Source organism: Chiloscyllium plagiosum, unplaced genomic scaffold (genome assembly GCF_037043375.1).
Source record: "Chiloscyllium plagiosum isolate Xiang-an unplaced genomic scaffold, Cpla_swu_hap1 HiC_scaffold_18, whole genome shotgun sequence".
Lineage (NCBI taxonomy): Eukaryota > Metazoa > Chordata > Chondrichthyes > Orectolobiformes > Hemiscylliidae > Chiloscyllium > Chiloscyllium plagiosum.
This window is the reverse complement of record NW_028270156.1, coordinates 60,471,216-60,498,218: the sequence shown is the minus strand read 5'-3', so window position 1 is coordinate 60,498,218 and position 27,003 is coordinate 60,471,216. Positions and strand designations below refer to the sequence as shown.

At 41.5% G+C, this 27,003-nt stretch overlaps 1 protein-coding gene across 8 annotated transcripts in view; it reads right to left on the bottom strand.

Moving 5' to 3' along the window:
- The window catches only part of LOC122558104 (EF-hand calcium-binding domain-containing protein 4A-like), a 141,278-nt gene that overhangs the window by 10,968 nt on the left and 103,307 nt on the right, over nucleotides 1-27,003 (bottom strand). For all 8 annotated transcript variants that reach the window (XM_087996724.1, XM_087996720.1, XM_087996719.1 and 5 more), the window contains 5 exons: nucleotides 24,896-24,975; nucleotides 18,865-19,138; nucleotides 11,849-11,984; nucleotides 4,420-4,501; nucleotides 3,337-3,451 (listed from right to left, as the gene is read on the bottom strand). In XM_087996724.1, coding sequence (XP_087852850.1) covers nucleotides 3,337-3,451; nucleotides 4,420-4,501; nucleotides 11,849-11,984; nucleotides 18,865-19,138; nucleotides 24,896-24,975 — 687 coding nt within the window. The remainder of the gene's footprint in view (nucleotides 1-3,336; nucleotides 3,452-4,419; nucleotides 4,502-11,848; nucleotides 11,985-18,864; nucleotides 19,139-24,895; nucleotides 24,976-27,003) is intronic.

Sequence of the window (27,003 nt, the reverse complement as noted above, 5' to 3'; positions counted from 1 at the left end):
TTAAAGGGGGCTTCAACTCACCACCACTTTCCCAAGGACAACTAAAGGTGGACAATATAAATGTTGGCCCAGCCAGCCAAGCCACATCCCAACAACGAACAAAAATAACATTCAACTTTCCTGCTTGACTGCCTACCACCTATCCCTCCCCACTTCCCCCATATCCTTTAATTCACTGAGAAAGACCAGAAGTCTGCAAATCCCAGTTTTATATATGGTCAATGATGGAGCATTTTCAACTTTCTAGGAAAGAGAGTTCCAAGCAAGAACAACTTTTTGAGTGAAGCAATTTATCCTCCTCAGTCCTCAGCAAATCTTTCCTCCTGCCCTCCAATCTCAAGAGGCTGGTTAGTAAATGGGACTAGCATCCTCTCCTCTCAACTCTGATGAAGTTTAAAACCTAATATACCTTGACAAAGTAAAATACACGGTGAATTCTGCAAACATGACACAAGGGCAGAAAATGGCAGAGATACTCGGCAGGTCTGGCAGTTCTATGGAGACGGAAACAGTTTTTGGGCTGAATATTCAACTAGAGCAACTAGTTGAATATTCTAGTCATGAGCAACTAGAATCCAGTTATGACCCTGTTCCCGATTTTCACTAGTGCAGAGTAAAGATGCAGGCAGATTAGTGTCGCAAGCCTGCATTCCCAACGTGGTCTGCTTCTTTGTGAGAAGAGATAACTCTTAGTTCCTAGCAATTTTCATGAAGCTTTAAAGGACTTGTGATTTGTAATGCCTCACCATGTCAAGAACTATCATGTGGCTGAGGGAACAATTTGAAAAGGTAAGATCAAATTCCTATGCCAAACTATGTTAACCTCCATCTAGGCCCTTCATGAAGTCCATGCCAAATTATGTCACCCACCTACTCCCCATGGCAACATATGCACCCCATGCCAAGCAATGCAACCCTGACCTAATGTCCATGACCCCTCATACAATCCCCAACCACCACCCCCACGCATGCCAAGCAACAGCTCCCACCGATCAATCCCACTACAAAAGTCATAGTCCCTGATACCCACAATCAACCTGCATGACCTTGCATACCCTCAATGCCAAACAATGTCCCTTTACTCACCACCCATGGCTCCTTGTGTGAAGCTGTGCTTTCTTGTGATAACATTTTATGTTATTGTATCATTTTGAATATGAATTTTAAGTTTGCCCTGAATGGGTTTTTAAGCTTTAGTTCAATAAGAAGTTTTTTTTTCCCTTAAGAGGTCAGAAGTTTTGAACATTGAGTTCAAACATAAGAAAATATATGACTTAAGCTAAATGACTAGATAAACTACCTGGGTGTTAATTGATTAAATGTTTACAGCGTTGACCTTTTATGATATTCAGATTGACAAACTAGAGGTCACAATCAGGTTTCCATTGAGAAGAAGTTTTATATCAACAGAAGGGCAATTTATTTTGTTTTGAGTCCAGGTTTTCAGAGCTGGAAAGAAGTATTCAACTATTTTATAGAAGTCCTACATGTAGAAACAGGCCATTTGGCCCAACAAGTCCACACTGACCCTCCGAAAAGTATCCTACCCCAGACCAATCCCCCCACCCCTATATTTCCCCTGATTAATGCACCCAGCCTCCACATCCCTGAACACTACGAGCAATTTTCAATGGCCAGTTCACCTAACCTGCACATCTTTGGACTGTGGAAGGAAACCGGAACACCCGGAGGAAATCTACGCACCATGGAGAGAATGTGCAAACTTCACACAAATAGTCGCCAGAGGCTGAAATCAAACTGGGGTCCCTGGCTCTATGATGCAGCAGTTCTAACCACTGAGCCACCACGCTGCCCATTTTAAAAAATTAAGTAAACAAAGCTTACATCGTCAGAAATTTTTAACATTTTGTTCAAACATAATTACTAAGAATAACTTAAATGACTAGATAAACTACTTGGGATGTTATTTTATTAAATGTTTACAATGTTGTAACAAACACAGATAAACCGGGAACATGGAATATGGAATAGAGTCCTTGCAGGAAGCAAATAATATGTGAGAATATTCAAGTTAACTGGGAGTCAATGGGCTTACAGTGACTTATTTGTCGATAGTCTGTCCTCAGAATGGAAACAAAAAAAATCTTAAGGAAGGGACAAGTCAGAGATGGTTTTCTGAACAGGGGTAGAAATTGAAAGCAAAGTTCTTAAGGTTTCAAGTTCTAGATAAGAACAGGAAATGACACTGAAACAGTAAACATCAATGTATTCAAAACATAATTAAAGCAGCACAATCTCCCATTTGCTGCCTCTGCAAATCTACAAAAGGTTCTGGTTTTCCAACTCTTCAAATTAAAATTAAAATTCTTGATTTAAATATCTTCCTCCTCTCTAAAGCCTCTTCAGGTGTATAGGCATTCCTAAAAAAAACCCTTCCATTTGGTTTCTGTCTTTTGCATTCCCCCCTTCTTTCACCCGTCAGCAACTGTACCTTCTGCCAGTATGGTTCACCATTAGGGGCGGCACGATGGCTCAGTGGTTAGCACTGCTACCTCACAGTGCCCAGAATTTGGGATCAATTCCAGCCTCAGACGAACATCAGTGTGGAGTTTGTACATTCTCCCCATGTTTGCATGGGTTTCCTCCCACTGTCTAAAGTTTGCAGGTTAGGCGGATTGGCCACGCTAAATTGCCCATAGTGTTCATGGATGTTTTGGCTAGGTGGGTTAGCCATGGGAAATGCAGGGTTACAGGGATGGGGTAGCGGGAAGAGCCTGGGTGGGATGCTTTTTGGAGGGTTGGTGTGGACTCAATGGCCTGCTTCCACAGTGTAGGGATTCTACGATTTGCAATTTCCTCCTTAGACCCTTCCCTGTCTCCAGCTACATCATCATTAAATCTATCGTTAAAACCAATCTAACCTTTTGCACCAGTCTGATGGCCTCCTCTTTGGGTTGTCACCCTTTTGAAAAAAACAATCGCATTTTTGCAAAGCACTTCAATACATTCTATCGTTAAAACCATTGTATGAGGTGATGTAAGTGATGGCAATGGTTCAAGGCTTTTAGCCATTAATTTACTTATTTTGCTAATGATAAAGACAGAGGATCTTTAGCCTCGGATTATTGTTTTCTTAACTTACTTCTCAGATTCTAAACTCACAAAGTGGATAACTATAGGTGTGAGCCAATTTCTACTATTTTGTCTCAGAACACCGCCAGACTGCCTCCAAATATAAAACAGTTCAGAGGGAAAGCAAATGACCCCTTTTCTTCCACCACTCTCTGCCAAAAGTAAGTGTAAAACCTATCAAATCTTCAGTAAGGGTTTCTTGGTGTTAGAAGAGCAATAGCAGCACAATCTCTATTGTCCTACCTGAACACTTATCATCCAGTTCCTGACAGCAGTGAATGAAGTCTCGGATGTGACATCATACACCACCAGCACACCATCAGCTTTGCGGAAATACTGCTTGGTTATACTGCGAAACCTTGAAAGAAGACATCACAATGTAACAACATTTAATTACAACATTTGAAAGGGTATATGAATAGGTAGGATTTAGAGAGATTTGGGCCAAGTGCTGGCAAATGGGACTAGATTAGGTTGGGATATCTGATCGGCATGGACGAGTTGGACTGAAGGGTCAGTTTCCGTGCTGTACATCTCTATGACTCTATAACTGAACCAGAATTTACTTTGTATTTCTCCATAAAAAGGTAGCGAAGATATCACCTCCCTTGTCGCCTGAATAGCATTAACTGGACAAAACTTAAACAGACGTTTTCTTGTTAATCAACTGTAACTAATTTCTCTAACAGTACCCTACATTTCTTACAGTGAGAATATTGTAGATCAAATACATTTAAAAGTGAACTCCTGATGAGATTATCACCATGACATTAAACCACTGATCAACCAATATAGCAGAAGATGGAAAGGTAAATCTATATAAGATAAACTAAGACTTGTACTTGCGAGTTTTTCAATCAAATACTTTAACACATCAGTTTTCAATTTAAGATATACAACATTATTTTAGAAAAGCTCAGAAGACTGCATAATGGTCACAACCACCTGATGAAGGAGCCGTGCTCTGAAAGCTAGTGCTTCCAAATAAACCTGTTGGACTATAACCTGGTGTTGTGTGATTTTTAACTTTGTACACCCCAGTCGAACACCAGCATCTCCAAATCATGGCCAACTATTCACATAATTCATAACAATGACCAAGATTGCAGTCAAATTGCAAACCATAGCAATTCATGTGTTAAAATGGTCTTGGTCACAGATTGAAAGAAAGAGCTTTTGCTCTCTGATGCAACATAGCATGGATATAAAACTATATTGCTTTTAAGTCAGCCAGGTTAATTCTGAAAGGTATATGTACGTGTTTCCCCTAAATTTCCCCTCATAAATGACATGCTAGCCAGAGGAAAAGAAGCGCAGGCCAGTTACCTTTCTTGCCCTGCAGTGTCCCACAACTGTAATGCCACGCGGGTTTTGTCTACAACCAAGCTCTTCACTTGAAAATCAATGCCTGACAATGGAAAGAAAATAAACACTCATAAACATCGCCAAAAAGAGAGACATCCTGGTGAAGTTTTCCATCTGGATAGAATTACAAGGCTACTAAACCTTTGGGGGAACAACATTTTATCCTTCAGGAGAAGAAATTGAAAGAAAAGTTAGTGTTATCTTGAAGAATGGACTCGAGAATATGGAAAATATAACATTGAAAACAATGGCACAAAAAAAATCAGTTTCTGGCACTGTTGGTTAGAGAAAAATGATGTGGTCTAGTTATTTCAACCCATCTAAATTTTATTCCTCAGCCAGACAGAAAGTGATGAATGTTACACAACAACGGAGTCAAAACTCTGTCGTGGTTTTTTTAGTTCACTGATTAAAGCATCTATGCCAAATGTATTTGTTAACTTTCTGGAACTACTTATTAAAATGGGACACCCAAGTAAGAAGTGGGCATATGTACAGCACCTTTCCCATTGCTCCACTCCCCCAAAGTATTGCCATTCACGGAATCACTTTTAAAAATAACTGCATTTTGCAATTTACACATATGCCAAGATACGAAACAGCAATGAGAAAGATTACAAGGTAATCAGTTTTGGACGTATTGATTAACAGATAAATTCAGGCAAAGACATCAAGAGAAATTACAATTCCTTTAAAAAACAAGTCTTGAAATCATTTATAACAGTGCGAGTGAGCAGATATGGCTTAGTTCAAATACGACATTGAGGAGGGAACATCAGGAACTGCTGAGGTGTGAACGAAGACAAAGAGCCCCGAAAACACAGGCTTCCAGATACCAGTGTCAGATATTTTGGACAAGGTAGGTTTTTGAGTCTTGCATAAGCTGTCCACCTCCATGAGTAGTAGCCACCAAATTAGTCTCATTAAAAGTCTTGTTAGGGTTTGTAAAGTTGGGGGGGGGGGGGGCAGGGGAAGCTGACTGAGATTATCCAATAGGTCCAGTTTCCACAAATGACATAGAACAGTAGAGCACAGGAACAAGCCCTTCAGCCCACCATGTCTGCGTTGTAATGTCATTTTAAACCAATCCCATCTGCCTGTATATGGCCCTTATCCTTCTATTCCCTGCCAGTTCATGTGTCTACCTAAATACCATTTAAATATTGTTATCGTATCTGCTTCTGCCACCTTCCCTAGCAGCATGTTCCAGGCATCTACCACCCTCTGTGTAAAAACACACCTTGCACACCTCCCTTAAACTTTCCCCCCTTTCACTTTAAAATTATGCCCCTAGAATTTGAGATTTCCTTCCTGGGAAAAAGGCTGACTATCCACACCTCTAGTAACTTAATGTACTTCTACCAGGTCACTCATCAGCCTCTGAATTTCTGTCAGAAACAATTCAAGTCTGTCCAACTTCTCCTTATAGCTAATATACACTAATTGAGGCCACATACGAGTAAACCTCTTTTGCAACCTCTCCATAGTCTCCAAACCTTCTATAGAGTGGTAACCAGAACTGGATACAGTCCACCAAATACACAGTTGATTTTACATCTTTCCTTAATCTGCTTATGTATCTATTCCAATATCTCCCACTGGCTACTGGGAGGCCTATAATATAATCCCACCTTAATGATTACACCTTTATTATTCTGGAGTTACATCCACATGGCTTTATTGGATGAACCCTCCAAGATGTCCTCTTTCAGTACAGCTGTGACATTCTCCTTAGTCAGTAACGGAACTCCCCCACCCCTGCTACATCCCCCTCTATCTCACCAGAAACATCTCAATCCCAGAACGTTGATCTGAGAGAGTCCTGCCTTTCGAATAGAATCCATACAGTGTGGTAGTAGGCCCATCAAGTCCACACCAACACTCCAAACAGCATCCTACTCAGACCTACCCCAATCCCCACCATGGCTAATCAACCCAGCCTGCACATCCCTGGACACTGTGGGCAATTTAACATGGCCAATCCACCTAACCTGCACATCTTTGGACTGTGGTAGGAAACCAGAGCACTCGGAGTGGACACAAGGAGAAACTGTGTGGAGTTTGCAGTGGGTGGAATCGAACCCGGCTCCCTGGTGACAGTGCTAACCACTTAGCCACTGTGCCACCTGTAACCAAGTTTCTCTCAACCAAGTTTCTGTAATGGCTACCACATCGTAATCCCATGTACCAAGCTCAAGCTCAAAGTTCATTTGCCTTTCCTATTATACTCCTTGCATTAAAGTAAATACATTTCAGATCGCCAGTCCCATCATTTTCGTTAACCTGGTCCAGCCTGTTTTTCTTATTACTTAACATCGACCTTTTCCACAATCACTCAATGTGCTGACCGACTGCTGTTTCCCACCCCACTGCCACACCGGTTTAAACCTTCCCAAGTGACAGAAGCAAACCTGCCTGCTACAATCTTGGTGCACTCCTTGTACAGGTCCTTCCTCCTCTGGAAGAGATCCTAATGATCCAGTTATCTGAAACCCTCCCTCCTACATTAGCTTTTGAGGCACACATACAACTCTATTAGCTTCTTATTTCTGGCCTCACTAGCACATGACACAGGGAATAATCCCAGGATTACAAACCTAGAGGTCCTGTTTTTCAACTTTCAACCTAATTCCATGAATTCCCTTTGTAAGATCTCATCTCTCTGTCTGCCCATGTTGTTAGTATCAATAAGGATCACGATCTGTGGCTGCTCACATTCTCCTTTCCGAATATCCTGTACTTGCTCAGAGACATCCTTGACTCTGGCACCAGGGAGGCAACACTCCAACCTGAAAACAGTGTTGTTCAACTTTGAAGGAGTGGAATCCATTGGCAGGTTAGGTGCAGCAATCCTGGCAGGACTTTAAACTTACTCTACCCAGTTGAAGCGTGGCATGGACCAGGGGGAGGTATTGCCAAAGGCCATCCTGTAAACAGAGTTCCAGTTCCCAATCCCACTCCACGGTGTTGGCCTTGCTGCTTTCTGATATTTTATTAATTAAATCCTCAAATTTGTTACCAGAGGCGCAGAGCAATTGAGAATGGAAATAATGTTGACCTCGTGTAAGACACTTGTTAGATCGCACCTGGAGTACTGTTTATAATTCTGAGTATCACATTATAAGAAGGATGTGAATGCATTGGAGAGAGTGCAGAAGTGATTTATAAGAATGACAAGATTTACAGGGATGAGAGGAAACCTGATCGAGGTTTTCAAAGTGACAAATGGATTGTATAGAGAGAAACTGTTCATGCTCCCAGAAGGAATAAGAACGAGAAGGCATAAGCTTAAAAAAATTTGCAACAATAACAAACATGACAGTTGGGATATGGAATGTACTGTCTGCAAGTGTGGAGGAGGCAGGCTCAACTGAGACATGCAAGAGTGCATTGGACAATTATTTGGACAGAAATAGTGTGTAGGGGTATGTAGAAGAAGTAGGAAATTGGTATTAGGTAGTGATGCTCCTTTGAAGAGTGTGATAGGCCAATTGACTTCATTCTGCATGTAACACTACCATGATTTCAAACAAAGCTAATGGAAGACTGCTTCCGTCTTGAAGAGTCCTTGCAATTATTTACCATTCATGGTTGGTGGTAGCTACTCTGTGATAAAGCCTTCAGCTTTGAGGGCCCAACCTGCCATCTTGAATTCAATCAGGAGCCCACCTGTCTCCGTGGCAATCAAAGCAGCGCAGAAGTCAAAGAGTTAAAAATCACATAGCACCAGGATCAGATCAGCACATGATCACATAGCGCCGCTCCTTCATCAGGTGGTTGTGGAGGACACAACCTCGCTCCGAAAGCTAGTGTGCTTCCAATTAAACCTGTTGGACTATAACCTGGTGTTGCGTGATTTTTAACTTTGTACACCCCAGTCTAACACCAGCATCTACAAATCAGTCAAAGAGTAATTATTCCCCCTAGTGTCCAGTTCAGGAGCTGCAGACAGTTCCAGCTCCTGTTTCCTACTCCCAAAGTGAAAATTCAGCCCCAAGTGTCAATCTGGATTAAGGACTGAAGTTGATAAGTTTCATTAATAAATTCCCAACCTTTTGAGTTAGAGGAGAGAATAGAGTCAATTGACAGAAGTTATAACAAGTCAAATCTTAGATTAATATCAACTTCTTCATGTCATTGGACAAACTGAGAGAAATTTCCATACCATCAGTTTACATGAAGCAGAATCTGAGTTCATGCAGTAAGGAAAATATTTCGAAGTGACAGGGTGACAAGTGGACCTTTCAAATCACCACCCAATCAGTTCATAATTCATCCTTGGGCACAGAGAAGAGAAGCAAAGTAAGGAAATCACCAACTTAAGGAAGACAGTCTGAATTAGGGCAGGGGGTCGGATAGATAATCTATTTAATCCTCTCAAACACTTATATTAGAGATGTTAATAGAGTATATGTAATATATTCCTTCATGGATTGTTTTATTCTGCAGGGGTTATACTTAACTAATCCTCAACTAGTCCTCAACTGCACACATAAAACCAAAGAATACAAGGTCACCTCCAGTGATCCCAATGAGCAGATCAGCACATGATTTTCATATTTTTGTTTGTTGTTCATAAAAAACCACACTTCCCAGCACACTGTTCCAAGACTGATCTCATTAACTTAAGATGGATTATTTAGGTTTACTGCTCTCAGTTGAATCCCAGGATAACAACACAGACTTTCTAAAAGAGCATGCAGAGGCAGGGATGTACATTGTGGCTATCTCAACGTTAATTGAACACATCCCTGGGGACAGTGCCTCCTGTCTGCTTCCAAATTAATAGTCAACTACAGTGTTCATATTTGTGGGGGATCTTGTATATCCACTGAGAAGGCAGGAAGGCTGAATGATTTAAGGTCTCATTTAAAAGCCAGCATCTATGATGATGCAACATTCCCCAAGGATTGCAGTGGAGTGTCTGCCTAGGTTTTGTGCCCAAACTTTGAGGCTGGCACTTGAACCCACTGCTGTCTGATTCGAAAGGTAAGCTCTGACTCACCACCATTCCTGAAGAAGGGCTTATGCCCGAAACGTCGATTCTCCTGTTCCTTGGATGCTGCCTGACCTGCTGCGCTTTTCCAGCAACACATTTTCAGCTCTGATTCACCACCAGGCAACATTTATCAACCAGTAGCCCATTTTAAACAAAGATCACTTGACTCAGAATGCTTTCTCTCCACCATGCTGCCAGATCTACTGAGTTCCTCCAGCAAATTCTGCTTTTGCCTGAAACTATGCCATTGGATTCCATTGTACTGGAGTGCAAGAGTCCAAAGTGGTTAATACCGAGCAGGCCTTAAATATCAACAATAAGAGGACGGCATTTGGACTTGTGGAAAGAACAGCTTAGGATATGAAAAAAATACAACCTATCATCCAGGTTCTCCTCTTGGTCTCTGTTACAATGTCTAATGTAACCTATAATAGTCACTAACATGCAATAAACTACTTTTTGTTAATACAAGAGCCTCTCTTGGTTACACCAAAAAAATAGGCTTTTCTCTGCCATGATTAACCCAAGTAGGCCCTGTATATCGCTACACTTAAAGTTGATGATGTCTACACATACAACAAACATCAGCATTCAAGTGTTCATCATGTTCATCAAAGATTCCATTCTGCTTTTTACGTGGAACACCTCCATTATATAAAAGGAGGTGGAAGGAATTTTTGACATGTGCCTGAAGTATTTGTGAAGCATTATTTTGATACCGGAGGGGCTACCACTCCTGATTAATTGGCTGAAAAGTGCGTCCCTCAGAGGGGAAATCCAACTCAACCATAGCACAAGACAAAACTGAAAAAAAAACAATGATTTCCAATCATATAGCACCTTTTCCAACCAACAATGCTTCAGAGCCAATTACGTTTTGGAAGTTGTGATGTTGAATCATGGCAGAGTGCCCTACAAATAGGAAAGGAGAGAGCAGTTGCTCTTAACGTCAAGGCAGTAGCATTTGACTGAGCATTGCACCAAGGAGGAAAACTGAAGTCAATGGGATTCAAAGAAAAACTCTTAATAGTCGGAATCATATCCCACATAAAGGAAGATAGCTGTGGTTGGAGATTCCCAGGTCATCACTACAGGATTTCTCAGGGTAATCTCCAGCACCCTTATCAATAATTTTTGCTCTGTCATAGAGCAGAAGTGGGGGAATGTTTACTGATAATGGTATAATGTTCAGAACCATTCATAATGCCAAAAATGGTAAAGCAGACCATATCAATTTACAGCAAAACCTGGACAATGTTCAGGCTTGGACTGTTAAATGACGGGTAATGTTTGCACCACACACATGCCAGGAAATGACCATCATCACTTGATATTCATTGGCATTATCATCATTGAATCACCCACTACCTTTAGGTGTCCATTCATCAGAAACTGAACTGGGCTAGCTATATAAATCCTGTGACTACAAGAGCAGATCAGAGACTGGGAATTCAATGGCAAATAACTCACTTCCTGTCTCTTCAAATCCATACATGATCTAAGGCACAAATCAGGAATGTGAAGGAATACTCACTTGTCTGGAATAATGCAGCTCCAAAAACATTCAAGAAGCTTGGCATAATTCAAGACAAAGAAGTCTGTTTAACTGGCACCCTGATCACTACCTTCAGCATTCACTCCCTCTATCCACATACACAGTGGCAGCAGCTGTATACCACTTACAGGCTGCAAGGTTCCTCCAACAGCACCTTCCAAACCTGTGACCTCTACTACCTAGAATGGCAAGGGAGCAGCTGCATGGAAACATAACCACTATCAGGTTTACCTCCAAGACGCACGCCATTTCTGACTTGGAATTATATCACTGTTCCTTTACCTTGTTGGGTCAAAGTACTGAAACTCCCTACCCAACAACACTTTGTATGTACACCACAAAGACAGCAGCAGTTCAAGAAGGCAGCTCACCACCACCTTCTCATTTAGGGACAGCCAAAAATGCTGATTTAGCCAAGAACAACATCCAATGAGGAAAAAAATATATATAAACAAACAATAAGCTGACTAGATAATCTAGTTGTTTGTTGGTTTAAGGAATAAATATTAATCAGAACTCCAGGGAACCCCTCCCAGTTCTTCCTTGAAAAATGCCATGGGATCCTTTTTGTCTTCTTGGAAGGGCAAATAAAGGCCTCTATTTATTGTCACCTCAGAGAGATGACTCTTTCAAATTGAAACACTCCCTCAATTTTGAACTCAAGTGTTAGCCTCAATTATGTGGAATTGAGGGTCACAGATCAAGAATGGTCACTTCTGAAGGTCACATTTGATGTTTGAACAGGACTCCAGTATAGTTCAGATCCTTCATAAATTAAAAAAAAGCTAAAGGAGGGGACTTCTTTCTAAGTGTACAGTGAGAAGTTTCATATTTACCAATTGTTGGATTAATTTCTGAGAGAAATCGGTCATTGCAGAATTGATGGATAAATGAGCTCTTTCCAACACCAGAGTTCCCAACGAACACCACTTTAAATATTCTATCAGGGGAAGAGCCCAATGCTTCAGACTCCTGCATTTAAAAAAAACGTACAAAAGAAAATGTATCAGTTTACCTCTTTCAACTTATATTCCACACATTCAAGTATCCTTCACTTCTACATACCCATATCTAACGTCCTCTTATTTTCTTAAACCTGTCCCAGGTTCTGCACTCTTTCATATACCTACCTCTCACCCATTCCCAGATACCAAACTCTTCTATAGATCCATTTGCCATCCATTCCAGGTACCAAGCTTTCATCAATCCACATCCCCCCTATTCCCAGATATCCCACTTTTTCACAGCTCCATATCCCAGGCTCCCCCACACTTTGATAGATGAATAGACATCTATTATTATTCCCAGATAACCTACACATTATTTGATAGACTCATATTAGTACATTTTGACAACACCAACTTTTACTGGACATTTTTATTAGCTTTCCTATCTTCTCTCTATCAATAAAATTTAAAATTAAATGCCACAGTTGTCCAATAGTAAACGCGCATGAAAATTGTAATTTATAACTGCAATCTGTTGTGAAAATAATACTTTGAGTTTAATATTGAGAGAAAGCCCAAAGGAAACATAGCAAGCAGTACAATGAACCAAAGAACCTTGCAAAAGTCATTACTAAAATGCAATTGTTCCAGATGGTGTTATTAAAAACAAAATTAAGACTTAACATATCTATAAAAGAGCATACAGTTTGAAAGTGTCTTCTGATAATTTCACATTAATATACCAATTTAAGTCCAACTCAGATAACGTTAAATGGCTGCAGAGATCTTTATTAAAAACAGAATAACAATCCATTCCCCATAACTATGGGGCTATGGTTCAGCTGATATTGAATGCCACAGGGTGGCACAGTAGTCCAGTGTTTAGCACTGCTGCCAGGAATCTGGGTTCAATCCCAGCCTTGGGTGACTGTCGATGTGGAGTTTGCACATTCTCCCAGGGTCTATGTGGGATTCTATTGAGTGCTGTGGTCTCCTCCCATGGTCCAAAAGGTGTGTAGGTTAGATAGATTGGCCATACTAAATTGCCTTGTAGTGTTCAGGCTGGGTGGGTTAGCTATGGTAAATGCGGGGGTTGTAGAGATAAAGTGGGGAGGGGGGTTGTAGAGATAAAGTGGGGAGGGGGGTATGGATGGGATAGGTTTCAGAGGATTGGTGCAGCCTCAATGGACTGAATGCTTTGATTTGCACTGCAAGCATTCAATGATTGCCCATTGGCTTTTACATGGGAAGTTCCTCTCAGCCAAAACACTGGAATGGACAAACCCTAATTTCTCGACACAAGTTTAGTCCTCATGTATCAGATAAGTACAGCAATCTGACACAAATCAATGTATTTTAATAGTGTGGCTGTCAGCAAGAGAAAATAATCATACAAATTTCTGAAGGAGCAGGGCAGCAATTCCTTGATTTATGCACTTAGAGGTTGTTGTGAATTTCAAGATTAATAATGGTGAATGCTATTAGCCTAAAAATGCAGCTCAAGCAGTATGCGTTAATCACTCCATCTCACTTCATTTGGTTCTCTGCTGCATAGGCTGAAAATTCAAATATAATGAATGTCACTCAATATTGGAGCATAGGCGAGACACGGTATAGCGGGGAGAGGCGTGGATATGAATGGAAAAGACTTACATGATGGGATGAAAGGAGAAGACAGGATAGGGGTCAGATGAAGAAATTAGGTTGAATGGAAATGACAGGCAAGGTGAGGTGAAGGGATGACCGGCCAGGGAAGGCGAGGTGAAAATATTTTAATGGAGACGTGAATGTAGCTGTAATGAAGCAGAGATAATGGGGAGTAGTGATAAGTGACAGCTGTGAAAAGCGGCAGAGAGACGAATCGAGAGATTAGGAGATTCGTGGAAGTACATCCAGACGAGACTTTGTAGAGATAGACCAGAGAACTCAAAACCAGTGAGCTTAACATCAGAGCGAAGGAAACTAAATCAGGAAAACAGCAAAGGAGAAAATTAATTTTCTCCATTTAGAGGCAAGGTTTGATATGGGATGGTCTGCATAGGTTTGTCAGAGGGCAGGGATCTGGTGGAATTTTTTCAAGGAGGTGACCGAGTGTTTGGATGAGGATGGGGCAGTTGGTATAGTTTGAGGATTTCACCAAGACCTTTGACAGCTCGCACATGGAAAAACTGTTAAAGCACATGGGATCCAGGGTAAGTTGGAAAGATGGATCTGAAATAGGTTTAGCGATAGGAGACAAGGTAGTGGTCAAAGGCTGGTTGTGTGATTCAAGCCCTGTGTACAGTGGGGTACCACGGGGATGGATGCTGTGTCCCTTACTGTTTGTAATATTGATAAATGATGCAGATTAGAATGTGGGAGTGATGGATGAGTTCATTTGCTAATGGTATATAAGATTGGCTGGGTGGTTGACAATGAGGAGGAAGGTGTGAGGCTACAGGAGGAGCAGATCAGTGACAGATGGAGTTTACTTCTGATAATTGTGAGGTGATGCACTTTGGAAGAAGGCAAGGGAGTACTCAATGAGTGGCAAGACACTAGAAAGCTCAGAGGGATCTTGGGGTACCTGCCCACTGATCCCTGAAGGTGGCATGATAGATTAATAAGATACTTATGGCAGTATATGGGATGCTTGCCTTTATCAGTCGTGGCATAGATTATAAGAGCAGGAATTTTGGAGCTGTATGAAACTTAGGTTAGGCCACAGCTGGAATACTGTGTGCAGTTCTGTTCACCGCACTCTAGGAAGGATGTGATTGCACTGGAAATGGTGCAAAGGTGAGTCACCAGGATGTTGCATTTCAGCCATGAAGAGAGACTGAAACTGAGCTTAGGTTGGTTTCTTTGGAAAGAGAAGGCTGAGGAGGACCTGATAGAGGGGCACGGGCAGGGTAATCAGAAAGCAGCTTAGTTGAATGGTCAAGGAGAAGGGTGCATAACTTTAAAGTTAAAGGCAGGAGGGGACTTGAGGAATTTCCTTTTCACCCAGAGAGTGACAGGGGATCTGAAATGCACTTCCGGGGAGGCAGGATACCTCACAACCTTTAAGTGCTCACCCAAGTACTTTTTGAAGTGTCATAACATTCAAGGTCATGGGCATAGTGCTGGAAAATGGGACTAGTATAGGTAGTAGTACATTTTTAGTAGAACAGCCTTGATCAGCTGAAGGGCTACATGATTTCTAAGAGGGAAAAGGTGAGGAGAGGCAGAGAGAGATTAGGACTGCAGATGAGATGAGTGGAGAAGAGAAATGAGAAATGGGGATAAATAAAGGTGGAAAGAGTTTTGAGATGAGGGGAGTAAGTATTAGTACAGAGAAGCGGGTACATTTGAAGAGATAGTAATTGAGAAGAAGCAAGGAGTGGAGATCAACAGAGAGAGGGTAGGACATATCAGTATATCATTTATCAGAGAAAGGAGGTGTTGACAGAGATTATGAGTTTGAGGAGTGTGTCAAAGAAGCTTTCCGGAGTTGCTACAAAGTATCTTGCAAATGGTACACTCTGTAAATATTATGCGCTGATGATGAAGGGAATGAACGTTTAAGCTAGTGAATTTGGTACTAATTAAGCAGATTGCTTTTTCCTAAAGGTTTTGGACTTCAATTATTGATGCATCTGCAATTTTCCAGACAAGCGAAGAGTATTCCGTCACACTCCTAGCTTGTGCCTTGGGGATAGATAGCTTTGGAAATTGGGAGGAGAAATACTCACTGCAGAAATGCCAACTACTGTCCGGTTCTTGTAGCTATGGTATTTATGTGGCTGGTCAGAGCAGTCTCCAGTCAATGGTAACTCTTAGCATGCTGATGGTAGGGGATTCAACAATGACAATGCCATTGAACGGGACGTGGATTCTCTCATTAGAGGTGGTCATTGACTAGCACTTGTGCTGCATGAAAGTTACTTGTCACTTATCAGCCCTGAATGTTGTATAGTTCTCGTTGCCTGATGGCACCGAGTGTTTGCGAAGGATGCTGAACATTGATAGTCGCACAATGAACATCAGAAACCATTCAATTTCTCACATTACGTTAGAGCGCTGTCATGAAGCAACTGAGGATAGCTGGACCGAGAACATCACCCTGAGAAACTCCAACAATATGTCCTAGGACAGAAATGATTGACTTCTAACATGGTACACGTTGCTGGCTATGACTCCAAATGGTGGAGAATTGTCCCCTGATACCCATTGACTTCAGTTTTTAAAGGTTTCTTGATGCCAAACACCACAAAACATGGTCACATTCCCCTCCCCTTCTGACTGGATGGTAATGGCAGAACCCAGACTGAACATCAATGAACAGATCATGGCTAAGGAAGTGCTGCTTGACAGTATTGTCAATGGCACCTTCCACCACATGGCTGACTTTCCAGTGTAGGCTCATCGGAAGGTTGCTGACTGGATGGAGTAGGACATCTTTTTGGTGGCAGAACATACCTGGGCAGCTTTTCCACTTTGTCAGGTAAATGGCAACATTGTACTGGAACAGCTTGGCTAGAGGGTGGCACCAAGACATCATTATTACAGCCAGCTTATTGTTGGGTTTTAGAGACCATGCTCTGTCCTGTCACACTCAGCCATTGTACGATATCACATGGAGTGAATCAAACTGGCTGAAGTTGGTATCTGTAATGGTGAGCACCTCAGGAGGAGGCCAAGATGAGTTATCTACTTTACACATCTGGCAGTGAAGAAATGAATGGAGGTGGATGGAGGAGTGTGGAGTAGAGGAAGACCACGTGTGAAGAGGAAGTGGAAGCAGTGTCGAGAAGGTTAGAATAGGCAGAGACAGTGTGAGGGGCAAGGCTGGGGGTAGTAGAATGAAGAAGGCAAAGGGCCCGAGACACTGAAATGCATCCGCTGTTTCATTTCATCGTGATGAAAATATCAAGTGTGCAATGGAGTTGAAAATGGCTGCTACCACACAGGGGAAAGTGAGGATAGCAGATGCTGGAGAGTCAGAGTTGATAAAACGTGGTGCTGGAAAAAGCACAGCAGGTCAGGCAGCATCCGAGGAGCAAGAGTCGAGGTTTTGGGCAGGACCCTTCTTCAGGGCTGGGAAGGGGAAAGGGACCTGTGAGATAAAGGGGAGGGGAAGGCATGAGTGTTTCATTCTGTGAGGAAGGGAGGCTTCACTCATGAGCAAGAGAAAGCCTTTCAAAGAAAATATCATCACACAGACACCTTTACAGTACTGGTGGACACTACATGCAGTAAACCTGAGGCATTAACCAACTGTGTAATGTGAATCCTGGTCCCAAGCATTCCTGACCACACCATGCAGCATCAGGAACTAGTATTGGCTGTGATGCACAAGCAATCTACTGCAGTCTGGAAAAGGTTTACACCAATTGCCAAGGTAGCAAGCACATTCTATGTTCCCTTAGCCTGCCCATGGTTCAGGAGCTGCTCACATGACAATTTGGCTCATCAAATCTCATGAAGCACCAAGGGTGGCTCACATCTGAACCTTCGTTCTTGCAGTTGGAGCTACACAGACTTGCACACACAGCTGATGAAAAGTTGGGCCGAAGGGCCTGTTTCCACAGTGTAGGGGTGCTATGATCTAAAAGTGAATAGATATTTACAAATATGAGAAAGTATTAATAATGAAGTATCACCTAAGCTATTATTTGCCCTTTTTTCCCTCCCACAGCATCTGAAAGTAGTGCTGGGGTACACAGTTGGGTGCAGGGAGCCTGGACTACACTGGAGCCTATTGCATTTGGAGTTTTGGTCAAGGGATATTTGTGTCTAGAAGGCCCAGACAAAGCGAGTGTGTCCTGCCTAGAGGCAGGTGTACTCTGCTGGCTTGAACTCCCACAGTGCTCAGGGTGGCAGACAGGGTGGAGGTGAAAATCCCTGGATTGTTCTGAGAGGACATGTTGGAGGCCTGTATGTGGTTCCTCCTCCACCTGGGTGCCTACTGGCACTGCCATATCTCCTTGTGATGAAGGGACATTTGGAGGTCAAGCGCTTCCTTCACCCTGAACAGCCAACACCTTCCAATGCCTTTGGGGCTGCAAACCCCAGGGGCTAAAGCAATGGATTTCCAATTTGTGCATATATCCCACAGACTCAGAGTTCGGGATCTGACTTTTCATGCCAGCTCCCCTTGCCCTGCCCATAAAGACAACCAGACACAAACATTCCAGAGGCTGTTGTTGTAGTCCTGCAGCTTGTATCTCAGGTTCCCAGTGCCCACAGCAATCCTGCTCCTGTGCATATAGATGAAGTGCTTAATCCGGACACCATGCAGCTCTCTGCTACCTGCGGCTAAACCAATGCCTGGTCTCTGGCTGTCATCATCCTGTAATGTGTATTCTTTGAAGAGAAATGGCAGTGATGTGCTCTGGACTATAACTCACTAAAGTATCCACTGTGGTGTCAGTATGTGAGATGATGGAAGGCGCAGTAGGGAAGCCTTGCTGGTGCATCCTTTGTAGGCATTCATGGTTTCTCCCTCATTTAAGGGGAGAGAGAGATAGAGATAGTGAGTATTCCGGGTGCATAATTGATGAATTTCTTTCCATTGCAACTACAACCGATGAAAGCCATAATAATACATTTAAGTTGTATATTATGTTTATTCAAATACCATAAACCAACTACTATCATCAGATGTACTTACAAATGGACAAGATTACAACACTAAAAAATTCACTTAGCTAAAACTAAGAACTCTACAGACTAAATGCAAATTGTGAAATTGTAATATATCCCTAATTGTTTTCAACTGCTGCTTCCCTTTTCTCAGCAAATTTTCTTTTTTTTAAAAAATAAACTGTAGTTGAGCCTATAGCTCAGACGGGGGCAATTGTTTGTTATGGGCTAGGGTTGCTGCCAGAAAAGCAGATTTAAGAATAGTGACCAACCTGTAAAGTACAGCTGCCTCTACTCACCACTGTTTCTATGCCAATAGGCTGGCCTCTGGGTGAAAGTGGGGCCTCATCAAATTCTTCCTCTTCTGAGGTGTGCATAGGTAGTCCACCTACCCTGCAGTCTGCAGTTTCCTCTAGAGGGCTGTGGTGTTCTGTCAACGTTGGACTAAGCAGGTCTTCATCACCAGAATCTCCTATGCCGGTCTCCTTGGAGAAATATCGACAGTTCTTCTTGCTGGGCTCCAAAGTCACATCCTCGGTGGAGACGGGAGATTGATCTGCAGCAACAAGCTGTCTATGCAGAAGTCCATTTGGCACCAATACAGAAATAAATACAGCAAAATCAAACGGATAAGTCTGACGATTAATTCCAACCACACAAAAAAAAAATCAAAACATATTCTATGCAAGTAAATTAACATTGCTAATTATAGGGTGACCAGATTTTCAAAATTCTAAAGCAGGAATCACTGAAAAGCCTTGGGAACAAGGGCTCTATGATGATTGACATATTGGTTGTCCAATGGCAGAGCTCAGGTGGAGGCTCAGTTGAAGGTGGGAGGACATGTGATAATATCTGCCAGTCACAATGGACAACTCTACTCTGGAAATCATTTGTCGAAAAGGATGGTGCTGGAAAAAGACAGCATCAAAGGAGCAAGAGATTCAACATTTCGGGCATAAGCCCTTCATCTGGACCGTCAACTCTCCTGCTGTATTTTTTCCGTGCCACTGTTTGACTCAGACTCTCTAGCATCTGCAGTCCTCACTTTCTCCTCTGTGGATCACTTGAAAAGAAGTCATCAGCGTTGAAACTGTTGGTGCCACAAAGATTGTGACAATTTTCTTGGAGATTCAACAGGGTGATGCGGGGGAACAACAAAGTGCCTTCTTCCTGGACCACCCTGTTGGGTCTCCAAAGAAATTCTCAACTTTTTGTGGCAACATGACATGACGGGTGTGTACAAGAACAAGTGAGAAACTTAATAGACTTTTCCTGCCACACCTCAGACCCAAATTTGTTTGTACAAAAAAATGGAAGGTGGTAAAAATTGGAACGTTTGAACCTAGTTGTCAGAAATGCTTGGGTATTCTGGGTCACCCAATGAAAATCTTGATGTCTGGTCACCCTACCAATTTAAAACATTTTCATCTGAACAATTACTTGCTAATGCCAGGCATGTAAATTTCTGTTTTACAATGATACATCCAAGGCTCAGGGTGGTTTGACAGCAGTACTTTTCATCAAAAGCCTATGGAAAGCTGAAAGTACTTTGAAAGGAAAGAGATGTGCATCATTGCAGCTTGTTTCAATAAGCAGTAGCAAAAGTAACCCCAAGTGCATGGGAAGTGGAGGTTACAAAACCAAACCTGATTCAATACCACAGTTACCTGAGGGGAAGTTCAAAGGGGTACCTCAAATTACCTCACAGTATACCCAACTTAGACAAGAGGTGAACTTATTTATTTTAAATGGATTAATAACTCTCATTGAAATAGCAAAGTGCGACATTCCAGAGCCAAGAGTTGGATTGGTTACTTCCAAATTCTAGCAGCTGAGAGTTGTATTAAACAAAAACCTCAAATTTCTGAATGTGGCCTTGGACCTTGTGTTTGATATTGTTGCTGATATTCAAACAGTTTTAAAATTAAGTCAGTAATGCAATTGAGAGCAGGACATTGAGCCTATATACTTGGACCTCAATTTCTCATACATTTTAAGGGCTGTCGAGGGAAGGAGTAGTACACCATGGCTGGATTTTGTGCTTTCCTTCCCCTGGTTTCGAGTCTAAATCAGCTGGGTAGAGATGGGAAACAGACATTTTCCAACTCATCTACAGTTTCTGTCAGGAAGGGAAGAGTTGACTACATATACATATATTTAAAATTTATGGAAATAGCTGCGGTGCACTGTCAACACATGCAAACCTTGGAGACATGCTGCACAAAAACACCTGCTTGGCCTCTGTTGCAATGGAGTGAAGGGGAGAGTGACTAATGCTTTGCATTCAAAGAGCCTCCCAATAGGCCACCCAGGCAGAACTCCATTCCAGTTACAGGCAGATCTCAAAGAAGCCACAATGTGACCTCAGAGGTTGGAACTCACTTAGTCAGAACCTGTCATGATGGAGATGCACCCAAATTTTCCGAGAAAGTGGAATATTTGAGCCATTGCATTTAAACCGAAATTACAGCTCAATTTTTGAATTAACTTCAATATTCACACAGATGGCGGTACGTGTATGGAATGAGCCGACAGAGGAAGTGGAGGAGGCTGCTACAATTGCAACATTTAAGAGGAGTAGGAAGGATTTGGAGGGATATGGGCCAGGTGCTGGTAGGTGGGACTAGATTGGATTGGGATATCTGGTCGGCATGGATGGGTTGGACCGAAGGGTCTGTTTCTGTGCTGTACATCTCTAGGACTCTAAAAGTTTCAGGCATTTGCAATTGATTATTTTTCTCCAAGTTAAAATTAAGAAGCAAAAGCTAATAAACTGCCACAAATCTTTGAAATTATAACATATCACAAAGCCACTACATGGATGTTTCGAAGACTAAATTTCCTGCAGAGAAAGTGGTCATCTCCTGCGTTTACATTACAAAGCAGAGATTTAAGAGGGTACATTCATTACATTTGAGGTGGAGAGGGAGTTTCAAGACAATTTAAATCTGGAAAACACCAGAAAGGCAATACAGCATTTGGGTGGGTAGACCTGGAGGATAAGTTCACATTGGTGGTGTTTATGAAACATTTTTCACCATGCACTCCACTCACTTGCAAACTTGACTGAGATACAAAGGCAAGTCAAGTTTTGAGTTTGGTTCCTAGTGTACATCTAATTAGCTGTTAGATACCTAGGTGTAAGTTTGTTCGCTGAGCTGGAGGATTAGTTTTCAGACGTTTCATCACCATACTAGGTAACATCAGTGAGCCTCCAATGAAGCACTGGTGGTATGGCTCACTTTTTAATTTATGTATTCAGGTTTCCTTGGGTTGGTGATGTCATTTCCTGTGATGTCAGTTTCTGTTCTTTTTCTCAGAGGGTGATAAATGGGATCTAAGTTAATGTGTTTGTTGATAGAGTTCTATTTGGAATGCCAAGCTTCTAGGAATTCTCGCACGTGTCTCTGTTTGGCTTGACCGAAGATGGATGTGTTGTCCCACTCGAAGTGGTGTCCTTCCTCATCAGTATGTAAAGATACTAGTGAGTGGGTCATGTCATTTTGTGGCTACCTGATGTCCATGTATCCTGGTGGCCAGTTTTCTGCCAGTTTGTCCAATGTAGTGTTTGTTACAGTTCTTGCAAGGTATTTTGTAAATAACATTAGTTTTGCATGTTGTCTGTATTACGTCTTTCAAGTTCATTAACTGCTGTTTTAGTGTGTTGATGAGCTTATGGGCTACCATGATGTCAAGAGATCGGAGTAATCTGGCAGTCATTTCTGCAGATTTCTCAACAACAAACCCCAACAAGCAGACAAAACACATTCAGAAACCATAGCCACTCTCCCCTACATCAAAGGCATCTGCCAGACTACTCAGACCTTTTGGCATCATGAGGCATGTGTGAGAGTTCCTAGAAGCATGGCACTTTAACCGGAACGCTATCAACAAACACACTGACTTGGATCCTATTTACCACCCCCTTAGAAAGAGAACAGGAACTGACATCATCACACCAAATGACCTTACCAACCCAAGGAAACCTGAACATATAAATAAAAAGCGGGCCATACCACCAGTGCTTCACTGGAGGCTCACTGATGACGTTACCTCATATGGTGATGAAATGTCTGAAAACAAATCCTCCAGCTCAGCAAGCAAACTGACACCCAGAACCTCAACCTGAGCTACAAACCTTCTCCAAATAAATAAAAAAAGCACTGTTAGATACCTAATTAACATCATAAATGCTGAATAAAGCTGCTACATTGGTGGTCTTGGCTCAGTATACCTGTGCAGACAATTGCTATTGCTCCAGTGTAAGAATCAGGTTTGGCCATGTTACCAGGCTCAGCCAATATCATGTTGTCTGTGATTCTACATAACGAGCAGAACTTACAATCCAATGAGTACAATGAGAAGGCTAAGGAAGTGTTATGTGCCATTCCGGAATAAGATAAAGACCCTTTTTTCATATGCAAGTCTGATGTCAAAGCAGAGCAGAGCCAAGCACTGAACAGGAATCCAGCAGCTAGATTTTCCACTTTTTCTTTGTAGTCAAGATAAAAAAATATCCAGACCATGATTGTTTGGGAGGGAAGAAAGAAAGAAATTTAGTTAATTCTGTTTATAAATCAGGATTAGGTGTCCGGAGGGTACTAACCCAACACACAGTATGCCCAATCCATTTCGCAGACACATTGGATGAGAATATTTTAATGTTTCAGTGATGCCGCATGAACCATTTTAAGAACTGGCCAGAAATCAAATTGTTCTGAATATCTAAGAGCCTATGGAATCTAAACAATCTGGCAGAATTACCACAACCTTCCAATGTTCAAAAGTTTAACTCGGGAATGAAGTTCTATCCTGTACTAGTCAATTGGCACTTCAAGTTGTCTTAAGATCTTATGACTGATGAATATAAACCCTTCCGTGGAACTTGAAGTCTTCTTGAAAATCTCCAAAGTCAGATAGATTCTACAGTACCTCAGTCTACTTCATTTTTTTACCTACACAAAAGCAATCCTTAATCTACTAATAAGACATTCCTTGACTTTTTCAGAGCCACGTTGCCAATATAATCCAGCTTGTGCTTAACGTTGAGTAATTCTGTACCATGTTCCTAGACATACCAGACGTGCAGTGGGTTATCCAAAATTAGTTTCATTTTTCATATAGAAACCCTAACTAATGTTCACTTCATCTAGTCCGGCCTGAATCTGAACCAAAGAAGCAATGGTGGTGTACTAACAGCGTCAAGAAGAGTTCTAAGACTTGACAAAGAATCACATCTGAAATATTAACCACTGTTTTGAACTCATCTTGATGTCCGTTTGAAGAAAAGAATCACTGCTTTTGTTTTAGAGGATAGAGCAACTGAGAATGTGAGTAGATAGGAGGTTGGTCAAAAGAAGGGAGTGGGACAGAGGCTTTGTTAGAAGGTTCTGCACTCATGCCTGGCTAATCTGACTGACTTTTGAGATGTCGTTAATACAGTGGTTAAATTATTTCCTCAGATGGTGATAGGAATGCCGGGGTATGATCTTAAAATTAGAGTTAGACCATTTAGGAGAAAACTTCTCCAACCACCTTTTCACACAAGATGAAGGAGGATCTGACATTTCTTCCTCCAAAGGCCATGAATTTGAGGCAACAAGAGAAATGGAGCAAGCTTGGAGGGTCGAACTGTCTATTACTGTTTCAGAGATCCAAATAGCCAGTATACCCTCATCTTCCTCACAGCTCTGTGAGGCAACATGCACATTCTCTCTCTCAGCTCCTCAGAAGGCACTTACTGCCACACATCACTTCCCCACAAAAGTTTCCTCATGTCACCAAGTGCCATTTCACAACAGAGAAAATAAATGGGCAACTTAGGGTATAGGCTGTACTCTATCTCTGCAGTCTGTGAAAGCACTGGAGAACAAACTAAGGTCACACGGTTCCAAAATATCCTTCCATCTACATTTCTCCCAGAGTGCACTACGGAGTTCTGTATCTGGTTGTGTTAGTCTACTCTGGGTTTGGACCTATATACGACTATGTCCATGTGCAACATACTGGGCAGCATTAGTGCCAAAGGAATATCATACATCAAGGGGAGTGATTTTCCCACTTCTCAAAAATTTATAATTTGTTTCTAGTGAAGGATGTTACATGGTCTACAATTTTAACATCTTGGCTACATGAATCAGTAAGCACAAAGCCTTGTAGAAACAGCAGTGCCACACATGGAAATGTTCATGATGCAGGCAATTATATGAAGATCTCATGCAATACCATGGATGAAGTAGCAGCAACTCTAAAAAACAAAAAAAGTAACTGCATCAATACCGGACAATTCATTGCATGCACTTATATTTGCATTGGCACAGGTCTAACCGTTTGACTGGTTTGTCTTCCACCAGGTAATTCCCTATCACTGAACCTCTCTTCAACAGAGGCTTTTTGCTGGGAGAAGTCTGAAAGTGAAAACAAGTCCGCCACAATTAATCTGTGATGGTAAAAGAATTAACATTAAATATTCTCAATAGACAATAATGTATTTTAACAAAACCAAAAAAAAAAGCAAAATCATCCTCAGCATCCCAAAGGCTCTCAGTCTTTCTGCCAATCAATCACCTCCTCCTTACTTTTTCTGTATTGATCATTGCAGCAAGGTTTTGTGCCACTGGAACTATTATTAAAAAAAAGACTTAGAATGTCACATAGCCTGGCCTGAAGTGGCACCAATACCTGCAAATTGTTGTCTAGCAAGTGGCTTTGCCAATTTGAAATGACAGAATAATGGGGGTGAGGGAAGTGATGGCCTAGTGGTAATAATCACTGAAATGTTAATCCAGAGACCTAAGTAATGTTCTGGACAACCAAGTTCAAATCCCACCACAGATGGTGAAATTTGAATTTAATTTAAAACAAACAAATCTGGAATTAAGAATCTAATGATGACCATGAATCCATTGTGGATTTTTGGAGAAACCCATCAGTAATGTCTTTTAGGGAGGGAAAATGCCATCCTTACTTGGGCTGGCCTACCTGTGATTCCAGACCCACAAATGTGGTTGACTCTTAACTGTCCTCTGGGCAATCAGGGATCGGCAATAAATACTGGCCTGGCCAACGATGCCCTCATCCATGAACTACTTTTTAAAAAAAAACACAAGGGTGTAAATCCTGACAAAGTATATGAATACCCTGCTTCGAAATGCCACTATTTCACTGGTCATTATTAAAGTTATGCAACCTTTTAAACAATTGGAATGAAAAGGCTTGCAGTTTCCCAGTGTCTGTGACACCATTCCTTCTTCAACCAGATACCAAAAAGGGAAAAATTTCCTATTCGCAAGGCAGGTTACAGTGAACACTTTTCACTACGTCTCAATAGGTCAAAATATTTCTGGTATGAAAGAGATTCCAGACCAGATTTCGGCAGGAATGAAGTGAATATTAAAAGAAAGGAAATCAGAGAATCCTGTGTCCCAATAATGTCTTCAGTACAGTTCAGTTTCATGGCGAAGCTTTACATAATTCAAATCGACACCCTTCATTTCCAAATCCCAGTGAAAATATACAGGAAGACTGCTATACTTAAGGAAAGTCATGGTGATCAGAGAGTGCGAAGATTTAATGCTGGTATTTTCAAAGAGGTGGAAACTGTAAACCAACTGTTCACATCAGTTTAAAGCAGATAATTTATTCAGTGTTCGGTCTTCTGGACTCTGGTAGTATCATGCAATTACATCTGGATAGTTTGGGTAGACCTTTTTTTGGTTTTAAAAAAAAAAGTGCCTCTGAGCAATGTTCAGCAAATGACAACAGCCAAACATATATAGAAACACAAAAATCAGAACAAACTTGGTCCAGTGCTGGGTAAAACAGTTGTAAAAAACTGATGATCAAGAGTTTGATCTGTCCACTTCAAGAGCAAGGAATTAGAGGATACAATCGTAAAATATTGCACTTGCTGGAAATTTGAAATACACACATGAAATTTTGGAAAAGCTCAGCAAGTCAGGAAGTATCTGTGGAAGGAGGAGAGTTAATGCTTCAAGCTGATACGCCAATGCATTAAAAAGCACTCATTTCTTTTAACCAGTTCATGCTAAAACACCTAAAGATAGGGACAGTAAAAATTTCCAAGTTTATTCACACTACATTCAAATTTAATTTGACTTCCTAAGAGTCAATGATCATCCCCAACATAATCTCTCCACCTTGAATTTTCTTGGAAACATTTGCAACTTATTGGAAACCAACATGCTGTTTCTAACAATGACCCTAGATTCCCTTTGACTATTCAGTCATGACTGTCTATTATCTGATATATTAATCGCCTGAATCCAATATCAGCCTGTAACATGTTTCTGACGTTTCAGAACAAATGAGCCCGATTTAAAATCTTACAAAGTCCACTCATTGGTGCACAACATTAAAATCAGGCTTAATGTGCTGACTTCATACCATCTATGGGGAAATGTGCCTGTTCAAAG